The following is a 13,102-nucleotide window of genomic DNA, read 5'->3' as shown; positions in this document are numbered from 1 at the left end:
CAGAGAGAGAGAGAGAGAGAGAGAGAGAGGGAGAGAGAGAGAGAGAAAGAGAGAAAGACAGAGACAGAGAGAGAGAGAGAGAGAGAGAGAGAGAGAGAAAGACAGGGAGAGAGAGAGAGAGAGAGAAAGAGAGAAAGACAGAGACAGAGAGAGAGAGAGACGGAGAGAGAGAGAGAGAGATTGACAGAGAGAGAGAGGGAGAGAGGGGGGGGGGGGGGGTCGACCTGACACAGATTACGTAGGGAATTACTAATGTCTTCTTTGGTAGCTGCAGCCTAAAGGAGACCTTGCTCTCTGTGACCCTGCTCTTGCTGATATTGTTGCCGCTAGTTTGAGTGTGTTTGTGTGTGTGTGTGTGTTTGTGAGAGTGTGTGTGTGTGTGAGTGTGTGTTTGTGAGAGTGTGTGTGGGCATGTGTGTGTGCGCGTGCGTGTGCATGTGCACGTGTTCGATACCATTCCTCATTCCATTCCATGCATTACAATGAACCCATCCTCCGATTCCTACCTCCACCAGCCTCCCTCTGGCAAGAGAGTCTAATCCGTTATTTACGGACCACCTTCGCCGACATACAGGATATAGTGGAGCACAGCTGAACTGCACGTCATGTTTACATTGGCTGTTGTCATGCCGACTGCTGTGTCGTTGTTGTGTGGTTGTTTTCCTCCTACCTGCTCAGTGAGCGATCAGGACCCAGTGGCGCCCACTGACAAAGGGGAACACACACAAACAGACTGAGCCTAAACCATCACCTGAGGAACCGTCACCTGAGGAACCGTCACCTGAGGAACCGTCACCTGAGGAACCGTCACCTGAGGAACCATCACCTGAGGAACCATCACCTGAGGAACCATCACCTGAGGCCAACCGTAAAGTGCTTGTGCCACCTAAACATCCAGGTGAATGTCGAAACCATGTTTAGTGTCCTCATTAACGTTCATTCACGTTCCCACCGAATCCCACCGATGTCCAAACCGATGATCCATTATACAACAGCGTACAGTACATGCTTCATTGATTTGCTGATATATTTACTTATATATTGGTTTTTTTATATTGTTTTTTTATGTCCCTTTTTTTAAGTCAACTTCCTGCATGTGCAAATATACTTGGCCAAATAAAAGAATTCTGATTCTGATTCTGATTCTGAATTCTGATTCCGAATTCTGATTCTGATTCCGAATTCTGATTCTGATTCCGAATTCTGATTCTGATCGTTAGAAGTTGGAAAGCATTTGTGTCGTTTGCATTCATTCTGTATTTGTATGCGACTGCGGTATCTTGTTCTGATGATGCGGGGGGATGACCAGGTACCGAGGTTCAGAAACAGAGAGCTTCAGGAATGACTGATATTAGACCTGCTCCAAAGTCTCACAATTAATCTGCTTTCTTTTGGTTTTGTTTTTCTGTTCATTTCTTATTTTGAAAGTCCAGCGAGGGACTGATGGGGAAAACGAGCAGAAGCACACACATGACGGTGCCTTGCAGTTCACTCTAGATTCCTCCATGTATCCGTCTCTACTCAAACTATTAACATTAATAAAAGATGCTGACATTGGCCAACAAATTAATGATTAAGTTGGCACTGCATATATACAGATGGGCAGTGCGTACAGAAGCTTCTTCAGTGTGCCAACGCCACATGCCGCACGGTCAACTCACTGGGTACAGCGGTACAGCTGGCAGGCAGGTTCTCAAGAGGAAATGGGAAATGGGTCTCGAGGAAAGTCAGTGTTAGTGAGAGAACCTGGCGCCATCTGCTGGTCAGGTCTAGGTATGACAGAGGGGTCGCATGCGGGAACAGTCAACAGTTGAGCTGTTTACAGCAGGGGAGGCTGGTGGAGGTAGAAATCGGAGGACGGGCTCATTTGTAGTGCAATTCCATGCATTACATTGAACCCGTCCTCCGATTTCTACCTCCACCAGCCTCCCCTGCTGTAGCTTCACGGGGCCAAAAGCATGTAGTCATCAAGTCATCAAGTCATCAATCATAAAACCTACATCTCTGATTAAACAGCTCAGTGCCTTTAATTGTTTTCAGCAGGACATTTGAATAACTTCACAGCGTGTTAAACAGTACTGAAAACATCTTGAATATACAATATCTAACTGCATTTTGGCACAAGTAGTGTAAGACATTTTACCAGGACACAAACAAAACAAAATGATAAAGGAAATGATGCATCAATGTCACATTAGTACAGTCTATGATAAACACGCTTCAGACTATTTTACCCAGCGGTCTTTTGTTCTTCAGAACTGAGGACGTGTCATGGGGCCATCTGGAGAATATTAGACCTGGAAAGGCAACAAGCAAGAGAGGAACTCTCTCTCTTTGTCTCTCTCTCTCTCTCTCTCGCTCTCTCTCTCTCTCACACACCCACCCACACACACACACACACACACACACACACACAGACACTCTCTCTCTCTGTCCTTCCTTTCCCCCTCTCTCTCTCTCTCTCTCTCTCTCTTTCTCTCTCTCTCTCCTCTCTCTCCTCTCTCTCTCTCTCCTCTCTCTCTCTCTTTCTCTCTCTCTCCTTCCTCTCTCTCTCTCTCTCTCTCTCTCTCTCTCTCTCCTCCCTCTCCCTCTCATTTGTTGTCTCTCTCTCTCTCTCTCTTTCTCTCTCTCTCCTTCCTCCCTCTCTCTCTGTCTCTCTCTCTCTCTCTCCCTCTCTCTCTCCTTCCTCTCCCTCTCATTTGTTGTCTCTCTCTCTCTCTCTCTCATAAGCTCTTGGACACAGATTGAATTGGATCTGGAGTCTGGAACCTTCTCCCGTAGAACAACAAAAGCCAGGATTCCTCTGGAACCACACCAGTCAACTCAACAGGAACAAAACTTATTTTTTAGGCAGGGAGGGAAAACTAAGTCTCACTCTTATTGGAATTCACCTAAACAGCACCGGGTAGGGACGACTTTGAGGCTGTGTTTGAGAATCCAGTAGTTATAACTGGTCATTAAAGGCTAGTCTCCTGTTATGTTTACCTGGTTGTTGACACTTCTGGTGGTTACCGTGGGGACGGGGCGGGCTCAGAGGTCCACCCAGGAAGCCTTTATGATGCAGTACTTTGAGAGGAGAATCACGCAGCTTGAGGTAAGAGACAACACTGATTTGAGGATGCAAAAACTCCATTGTTCACTTATTGTAGTGTACTGGCATGGACTTAGTGCACCTGAGGCTGGTGGAGGTAGAAATCGGAGGATGGGCTCATTGTAATGCATGGAAGGGAAAGAGGTATGGAATCAAACACCATTCCTCATTCCATTACATGCATACTGTAACAATGAGCCCATCCTCCGGTTTCTACCTCCACCAGCCTCCTCTGTAAAGACATCCAACATGTTTGCACTTCATTCTACATTGTTGATTAGTCTATAACCTTCAGTTGATGTGTCACCACATCACAGTAACAGTTAACCACTGTCTACGACTAACACAAAGCTACAAGTTATTGAATGCACACACACACACACACACGCACCACACACGCACCACACACACACACACACACACACACACACACACACACACACACACACACACACACACACACACACACACACACGTATTTCCAGTAAAATGTAAAACACATGCTGCCCAGATCTCTCTCAATAACAACGTTATTGAGGTTAGGGAGGCTAGCCAGTACCCGTAAGGTCGCTGGTTCAATCCCCGGATGTGAGCCAGTGATTGGAGGGTTTCTGAAATCACATCTAATTGGCCAGCTACTACATGACTTATAACATAAATTGAGATAACATGAAAAGCTTTCCCTATACTGAAGTGTTACCAAACCTGACATAACTACTTCCTTAACCTGTTATAACCTGTTCTAATCTGTTATAACCTGTTATAACCTCTCCGACAGGAGCGTCTGAACAAGTGTGAGCAGAACACCCAGCGGGTGGACCAGAAGATGTACGACCTCTCCACGGAGGTCAGGGGTCAGCTGGCCAGGACGGACGTGAACAAGGCGGAGCTGAAGATGCAGGTGGACAGGGTGTCCATGCGGGTGGACCGGGTGGAGAGGGACGTGGAGTACCTGGAGAACAAGATCCCCAACCTGCCTCAGATTGAGGTGGAGCAGTCCCTGCTGGAGGAGCAGATGAGAGACGCACAGCTCACCCAGCTCAAGAAGGCCAAGATCACACTGGGGACAGGTGTGTGCGTACAGGGGCGGTGGGGAGGGTGTGTGTGTGTGTGTTGGGGTTGAAGTGTGTGTGTGTGTGTGTGTGTGTGTGTGTGTGTGTGTGTGTGTGTGTGTGTGCATGCGGGTGTGTGTGCTTGCATGCGTGCATGTGTATGTGTGTGTGTGTGTGTGTGTGTGTGTGAACGTGTTCCATTCTATCCTGAGACGTCATGTTTAAATCATATTGTCCCCTATCCCCTCCCGCCTGGCAGCCTGCAACACGCTTCTGACGGGCATCAAGTCCCTGAAGATCGTGAAGAAAGCCGGGGACGCCTACGGCTCCTGGCTGAAGGACCCCAGCAAAGGCTCTGCTAAGATCTACTTCTTCAGCGGGGCCAGGAACAGCACCCTGCTGGAGTTCACCTCCCTGAAGACCTTCACCGAGGGGGGCAACTCCTCCTCCCCGAGAGAACGGCCAATCAGGCTGCCCTTCCCCTGGCAGGGGTCCGGTCACGTGGTCTACAACGGCTTTGTCTACTACCACAAGGTAGCGCGGTGGTGCTGCTGTGGTCTGTGTTTACTGTTTCTGTCCCAGGATGTGATGTCTTGTTTTGCATGGCCGCCCCCCAGACTGTTTGTTGTCACGCCATGAGGAAGGTTGGCTGATGGCACAAACGGTCTGGGGCTTCCAGGCGATTCACAGGCAAATGTTTGTACATCATCTGCTGCTGAATGCAAATTAAGTTTACTCTACTCTCCTCTACTCCATTCTATTTTACTCTACTCTCCCCTTCTCTCCTCCCCTCTCCCCTCCCCCTCACCCTCCCTCTTGTCCTCTCCTCCACCCCTCCCCCCCCCCCCCCCTCTTCCCAAGGCCGACACCAGCAACCAGATCCTGAAGGTCCACCTCCTCAACCGCACGGTGAGCGACAGCATGCTCCTCCACGGGGCGGGCCGCCTGCCCGTCTACGCCCTCACCCCCGACACCTACGTGGCCCTGGCCGTGGACGAGATGGGCCTGTGGGCCATCCACGCCGACCCCGACTTCGGGGGGAACCTGGTGATGACCAAGCTGGACGCCGGCCTGGCGGTGGAGCACATCTGGGACACCGCCTGCAAGAGCCGGGACGCCGAGGCGGCGTTCGTGATCTGCGGCACGCTGTACGTGGTGTACAACTCCGGCTACGGGGGCCGCTCCAGCGTCCGGTGTCTCTACGACATCCACGACACCGTCCGCGGCGAGGAGGGGGCGGTGCTGTTCTTCCCCAAGCGCTACTCCAGCCACACCAGCATCCACTACCACCCCAGGGACAAGCACCTGTACGCCTGGGACGACGGGTACCAGGCCATCTACAAGGTGGACACTTCCAAGAAGACGCCAGTGTCCTCCATCTGAGAGGCGAGGGAGGTTTACAGGCTGCAGGGCCGACCCGACCCGAACCGTACTGGGCTGTACTGGGCTGGCTCAGATGTTTCAGTTACTAGTTCAGCTCAGCTTGGCCCAGCTCGGTTCGGCTTGGTTCAGCTTGGCCCAGCTCGGTTCGGCTCGGTAGGGTGATTAAGGTTTTAGTTACTCACTCAGATGAGCACTCTCGTTACTGTGGCTCAGTTGGTAGAGCATGGCGCTAACAACGCTTCGGTTGTGGGTTTGATTCCTGCCGGGACCATATATACTGAAATGTATGCACTCACTGCAATGTAAGTCGCTTTGGATAAAAGCGTCAGCTAAATGGCGTGTATTATTATTAATTACAGCGCTGTTACACAGGTATTGAGCAATTTAACGTTGAGTGTTTCATCTGGAAACGCTTTCAGCCTGTTGATCAGGATGACCTTGTCATATTTAATCCTGACAAAAACAATCTAAGCTCTCTCGGTCATAGAACCACTGGTGTATTCAATTTAATTTAAGTTTATATCACACTATAGTTTGGCATAACATGTTGTCATGATAGAAAAATAGTCGGCCTATATGCCATTTAGGACGAGGTAGGATTGCAATATGTTTGCTTGAGTCACATATTTTCACAACATATCATTTTCTGTAATATCGCAATAAAGAGCATTGAAGAGGTCTGACTTCATTTCTGTCTGAGGGAAATAATCATGTCCTGTCCTACTCGGAATGAGCTCTGCGCATGAAAATGTAGAAGAGGTGATTTGTAATCTTGTAAAGGGTAGCCTTGCCTGAGAAACCTAAACTCAGTGTCGCCTATGGACCTCGAGGACGTCCTCTTGGTGTAATGGTAGACACTTGTGTCTTCCAGGTGGAAGACCCAGGTTCGAACCCCAGCTGTCGCATAATGGTAGTCAGTCACGTTCTACCGTTATGTGACGGGTGGGGTTCGAACCTGGGTCTTCCAACTGGAAGACACAAGTGTCTACCGTTAGACCAAGAAGACATGTCTCAGGCAGTATTCTCTTACTTTGCTGATGAAATTCCGTTCATTTCAAATAGACAGAACCTTCCACTGAGAAGAGAGGAAGGAGTTCAGTCCCGAAAGAAAACAAATAGATAAATCGAAATTGATAAATGTTAAGATGAGAAATGTATGATCCAGTTCCAATAAAGATCTTTACTAATATGATACTGTATTTGATACTGTATATGAACTCAAAGCAGAGCAGGCTGTTCTGCACACACAGGCACACGCACGCACGCACGCACGCACGCACACACACACACACACACAAACTCGCACACGCACACGCACACACACACACACACACACACACACACATTCCTACAACAGTGCATTTGGCTTAACCATCACATTTGTTTTATGGTGCAGCTTGTTACTTGACCTTAATGAAAAACACACATCAGAGCTCTGTAAACAGTGTGAGCGCTGAAAACTGACGGAACACAACCTTACATTCCCTCAAGCCTGCGGTTAGCAGCCTACGCAGCATTTGTACACAGTAAAACCATGTTGTTAGTGGTACTGAAGAAAACATGACACCTTTCTTTTACCAAAACAGTGTGAGTGTGGAGAGGACTTGTCTTCTGTGATGAAATGTGAGGAGCTGCTGTTATGATCTCTGTGGTAAATGTGACGAATGAACTCATGACAGAACACAAAGGGAGATGTCGGTAAAGTAATGTAATTATAGTAAAATGCTTTGTCTCACCTATAAACACAAGATGGCGCTGTCGCCCAGAGAGAATTGCAGGACCGACCGCAAGATGGAGTGAACAGTATCGGGAATGTGTAAATCATTGTCACTACAAGTAGGGGTCAATCTCAGCCAGGTATCAACTAGGGGTCAATCTCAGCCAGATATCAACTAGGGGTCAATCTCAGCCAGATATCAACGAGGGGTCAATCTCAGCCAGGTGAGATTTTTTTAAAACCTTGACTTCCACAGGTGGCCTAAGTGGCATTGGCACAGGTAAATACCGAGGGCGAAAGTCACAAATTCAACCAACATTTACGCGTGAAGTTGAACTTCAATAGGACTACATAGGAGTTGTGTGCCATTATGGCCGTACATGATCTAGAAGTCGACAGAATCGCATTTACCTGCGAGGTCGCCTTTGTTGTTGTATTTGATCGAGAAACACGTGTGGTCTCAGTTTGACGCGTCGCCACGCCCCTGCGATCACATGATTGGTGAAGAGGTTCCCTCTGTCATGAGGGGGAAACAGACGCACGGCGGCGCGGCGCGGCGCGTCCCATCTCTGACGGACAAGTCATCGCTGTCATCGTCGCCCAAGTGGATCCGCGAGTTGGAGCGGTGATCAACCTCAATTTAGCAATTGGAGCAGAAAGACACAGCTGTCCGAGGCGGAGGATATTGCAGAGTAAGGGACTTTTTATGCGAGATTGTAAGTTATGGCACTGAGAAAAGTGTCTTATTATTATCTAACGTACTTGTCAAAGTTTTGATCTAGTTTGTAAATAATTAATTCTATGTTGGCAACAATGTCTAGCGAGTCAGACACCCTGTATACTCATATCACAGCAATTTAGGCTAACGTATTAATTAATAGTATTATCCGTTTGGTGATTTGAATAACGAACAGGTGAATGCGCGGTAAAGGTGATATGCGTTATTGCACAAACAAAATAACCTGTCTGAACATGACGACAAAGTAGTACTGTAGCGCTGTTCTCTCATGCGATTTCAACACCTGAATTGGCTTGGCTTTAGTCAAACGAAAACATAAAAACAATGACACAAAACATTTCAGGTGTGATATTTACAATAGGCTGGTTAAAAGTAAGCCTCCTGTAATAACATGTTATTAAGTACCTCTGGCATGCATGCAAGGACATGCTTTGTATGGCTGATTGTAATAGTGAAGTGGTTTTCTCACGTTTACTTTAACTAATTTGCTGTTTTTTATTTATTTAAAAAAAATAAGAGTTAACACTAAAATCAAACATGTATATTAAAGTGATTATAAGAGTACTCTGGAATAAAGGCATTTAAGACCAAAGACAAGCAAAAGATGCATTGGTCTGTGAATTCTGAGTGGAACTGAGTAGGCATGCTATATGGTTGTTGTTGGGTTACTCACATTTGGCTATGCGATTGAAAAATGATGTTGCATATTGTTATTGCCAGTATGAGCTTGATCCATGGTGTTAATCTCACAGTGGAACACATGGTGTGTAATTGCAGACTATCAATTACGAGCTGCATGACAAGCAGTCAGATATGCCTTGCTGTGTGAATGATACCGAATGCTAATTTGAGAATATCAATGCTGTGCTTTCCCAGCTGCTTGCCTTCAGACACAGAACAAGGCACCCAGGGAAGGGAGACTGGAGGGTCTTGAATATGGACATGAGGGGTTTCAAGAGTTGAAAGAGAGGAGAGGTGACACCTTGTAGAACAGTAAAGGGTCTTTCTTCTCTTGCCTGTGCTCATCCGAGGCAGCGTAATTCACAAAGGCACAGTTAAAATTGGTTTGACTCAGAACAGACTGCGCCTAGGCTGAATGGACAGCTGTTAACCGGTTTCTCTACGATCCGTCGCAACAATTGAGCTCATGGAGTAGAATTGAATACTGTTTTAACCGCAAGCAATTCTTTTTCACAACATACAGGCGAACTTACTCGGCAAACCTACTGTACTGTATGCAGGTGTAGGCATAGCAAACACAGAACATCACAACCATTTATTTGTATATTTTTAATATAACATAACCGTCACAGAACACCCTAATACCCTGTTCTGCCTGGCAGCTTTTTTTTTCTGGGGTGCAATTTCCCAGTGCGTAAAAGTACACATGTGTATGATTATGTCCTGCATTAAGTCACAGGGCGAGAGGAAGTCATACTAAGCAGTCAGATCATGGAATTACGCTGACATGATCAAAGCGGTATGTTTAATGCCAAACAGGACTAGTCATCGTAACAGCACCAGGTCCTGATAATGACTCTGTCAACCCACACGGCGAGGGCTCTGGGAGTCATGTACAGTAGCCTCTTCACTGGAGGTAATCCTCTTCAGATAGACGTCTCAGCGAAAGAAGAGAGGGAGATTGAGGAAGAGGAGGAGGGGGAGGAGAGGGGAGGAGGGGAGGAGGGGGGGGGGGGGGTTTAGTCCGAGGAGAGCTACTGGAGAAATCACTAGGAAGGAGATGATGGTATTTTCACTTGTTTTGCGTTGGTTAGATGTGGAGTCATCATCAAGTAAGTCATCAGTGTCACATTCTCCTACCTCTGCAAACGATGGAGAGTTAGTTACCCACCGGCGCTGATGTCCATCAACAAACGTTGTTCTTTTCTACCGGTCCTCACTGAATGAATAAACCCATACAGCAGAGTCACAGGGAGTCATAGGGAGTCATAGGGTGCATATCTTGGATGCCTCCCTGCGTTGGGGCACAGTAGTTGTAGTGAAAACCGAAGGGAGAAGAAAAGCCCATTGTAACTATCCAAGGGGCTCATTGCCCTGGTAAACCCATCACATTTGCTATTGCTTGGTTTCAAGCAAGGTCAAAAGTGTGTTGTTATTTACATGGAAGAGAAAGTGAGTGTTGTGGAGTTGCCAGTGGGCGGTGATTACTGTCGATGAGCGCAGTGATAATTCAGATGAACGGTGGAGAGGCATTCGCCGCGGGTATATGGCAACTATACCACGGCTGTCAGCCAATCAGATTGCATTACAAGAATGCGTTTTATAATATGAGATGCATCACAACAACATACTCTCTGTGTTCGTGCTCACTCACACACACACACACACACACACATACTGTACTCACACAGGCGCACACACACACACACACACACATACTGTACTCACACAGGCGCACACACACACACACACACACACACACACACACACACACACACGCACACACACACACACATTAGAAAAAAGTAGTAGTTGGTCCATTGGCTGTTTAACAAAAGTGCACACTTCCCCTCGGGTGGAGGCGGGGGGGGGGGGGGGGGGGGGTGGCAGGGGGGCAGGGATGCTGGGCAGAGCTGTGAGGATCATGTGCCCAGACAGAAGAACGGATAAAGGCCATTATTTGTCCTCCGTTCAGCTCGGTGCAGCTCCCCTCTCCCATCCAGCCCCACGGGGGAAGAAACAGGGAGCGATTGTGTGGCTTGTAAGATGACATACCACCGTAGGACCCGGGCCAAATACAGAAACAGATATGCCGATTGTTGGGACAACCCCCCCTTCAGGGTGACTGCGAATGCTGTTTATCTCAGAGGGCCTTTCGCATGTTCAGTTTGGGTTGTGTTCTGTTGCCATATAGAGAACTTCAAACTGCTCCAGGCCTCCATTGTGGTGCGTATGGAATTTTTTTTTTAAATGGCCTGTGACCTGTAGTTGAAAACCCCTTGCTTGAACACGCTGAATCGACTCTCAGCTCTTTTGGGTGCAGTTTCAAGCCTAATCTGTGTCCAGTCGAGTGCAAGCGCAAAAAAATAAAAATAAAAAAATCAAGTGCGATATACCGTCGCCCGGGGAAACGATCCCTTTATGATGCCTAACAACCCCACAGTATTACATCATCATCCTTTGATCCCGAGGTCCACCAATGGCAGCCACTAACCCCATGTGCTGCCACGGTAACCACGATGACGATGAGTCCTTCGGACAGAGGTGACCGTCTCAGCCCTGTGCATAATGACTCCAGCGCTTGACAAAAGGTCTTGGTGGAGGATCCATCCCATAGTTAACAGTGGAACAGCCAGCCCTGAGCCGGAGTCAGCAGCCCAGAGTCAAACAGAGAGGAGGGGAGAGGTGAAGTGAGCGTTGTTTTAATCTGACAGTCAGAGTTACATGAACATCGCCTGTCAGAGCCAATCAGACACAAGCCTTCAGAGGAGGGGAGGAGGTGGGGTGGAAGGGAGGTGTGTGTGTGTGTGTGTGTGTGTGTGTGTGTGTGTGTCTGTGTGTGTGTGTGTATGCCTGTGTTTGTGTGCGTGTGTGTGTGTGTGTGCCTCTGTGTGTGTGTATGCCTGTGTACGTGCATGTGTCTGTGTGCCTGTGTGTGTGTACGTGCATGTGTCTGTGTGCCTGTGTGTGTGTGCCTGTGTGCGTGTGTGCATGCGTGCGTGCGTGCGCGAGTGCGTGCGTGCGACAGAGAGGCTGCCAGAAGACAGTTTTTCCATACAGGTTCCATACAGGTTCCATACAGGTTCCATACAGGTTCCATACAGGTTGGTCGCATTCCAGATCTAACATTGAAAGTTTATGCGTTAATCCAATATCCATATATTGCTATCCCTAGATATTATCCCTGAGGCACTATGAACGCTTCCTCTCCAGGATGCAGAACTGGAGTAGGGCTTCCTGGCTGAAGGATGAGCTGTCACAACATTGGATATGAAAAACACTCCGCTGAGATCTCTCTGTTTGTCTTGGCCCCATCTATCTATGTCAAGAATGTAGAGCCTCTCTCTCTCTCTCTCTCTCTCTCTCTCTCCCTCTCTCTCTCTTTCTCTAATTCCACATACAGAACCAATCAAAAGTTTGGACACAAACTTGCCAAGAGTGTGCAAAGCTGCCATCAAATCAAAAGGTGGCTACTTTGAAGAATCTAAAATATAAAACATATTTTGGTTTGTTTAACACTTTTTTGTTTACTGCATAATTCCATATGTGTTCCTTCATAGTTTTGATGTCTTCAATATTAATCTACAATGTAGAAAATAATCAAAATAAAGAAAAACCATTGAATGAAAAGGTGTGTCCAAACTTTTGACTGGTACTGTAGATGAGTTACTATCTACGCTGTGACACTGTACCTCTCCACACCTTCAGGCTTCAGCCTTGACACAGGTGAATGATACAAAACCCATACTCCAGGGGAGGCTGGTGGAGGTAGAAATCAGAGGACGGGCTCATTATCATGCATGGAAAGAAATGAGGATTGGTATCAAACATGTGTCCATTTCATGCTTCACAATGAGCCTCTGTTTTCTACCTCCACTAGCCTCCCTGTTGCTACAGTATACGTTTTAGGGAGCGTGGAAGCTGATGAAAGATTAGGATATTGGTTCATTTCGAAATCCAGACTCTAATCTATTGATTGAGAGAGAAGTACGTAGAGAGTTTGACTTTAAGGAGGTCAGTATGGTGGTCAGTAAGGAGGTCAGTATGGTGGTCAGTAAGGAGGTCAGTGTTGTGGTCAATAAGGAGGTCAGTATGGTGGTCAATAAGGAGGTCAGTGTTGTGGTCGTTGTGGTGGTCAATAAGGAGGTCAGTGTTGTGGTCAATAAGGAGGTCAGTGTGGTGGTCAATAAGGAGGTCAGTATGGTGGTCAATAAGGAGGTCAGTGTTGTGGTCGTTGTGGCGGTCAATAAGGAGGTCAGTGTGGTGGTCAATAAGGAGGTCAGTGTTGTGGTCAATAAGGAGGTCAGTGTTGTGGTCAATAAGGAGGTCAGTGTTGTGGTCAATAAGGAGGTCAGTGTTGTGGTCGTTGTGGTGGTCAATAAGGAGGTCAGTGTTGTGGTCATTGTGGTGGTCAATAAGGAGGTCTTTGAGGAAGTGAC

At 47.5% G+C, this 13,102-nt stretch overlaps 1 protein-coding gene across 1 annotated transcript; it reads left to right on the top strand.

Moving 5' to 3' along the window:
* Positions 1 to 2,744: 2,744 nt before the first annotated feature.
* Positions 2,745 to 5,526, top strand: olfml1 (olfactomedin-like 1; the record flags this gene model as incomplete). Its single annotated transcript, XM_083666062.1, has 4 exons — positions 2,745 to 3,094; positions 3,870 to 4,161; positions 4,403 to 4,677; positions 5,005 to 5,526. The coding sequence occupies exons 1-4, from the start codon at positions 2,978 to 2,980 to the stop codon at positions 5,524 to 5,526; spliced, it is 1,206 nt and encodes a 401-aa protein (XP_083522188.1). The 5' UTR covers positions 2,745 to 2,977.
* Between the last annotated feature and the right edge of the window lie 7,576 nt (positions 5,527 to 13,102).

Source organism: Argentina silus (assembly GCF_951799395.1).
Source record: "Argentina silus genome assembly, chromosome: 3".
Lineage (NCBI taxonomy): Eukaryota > Metazoa > Chordata > Actinopteri > Argentiniformes > Argentinidae > Argentina > Argentina silus.
The sequence above is the reverse complement of the archived record's forward strand: the minus strand, read 5'-3'. Positions and strand labels throughout refer to the sequence as shown.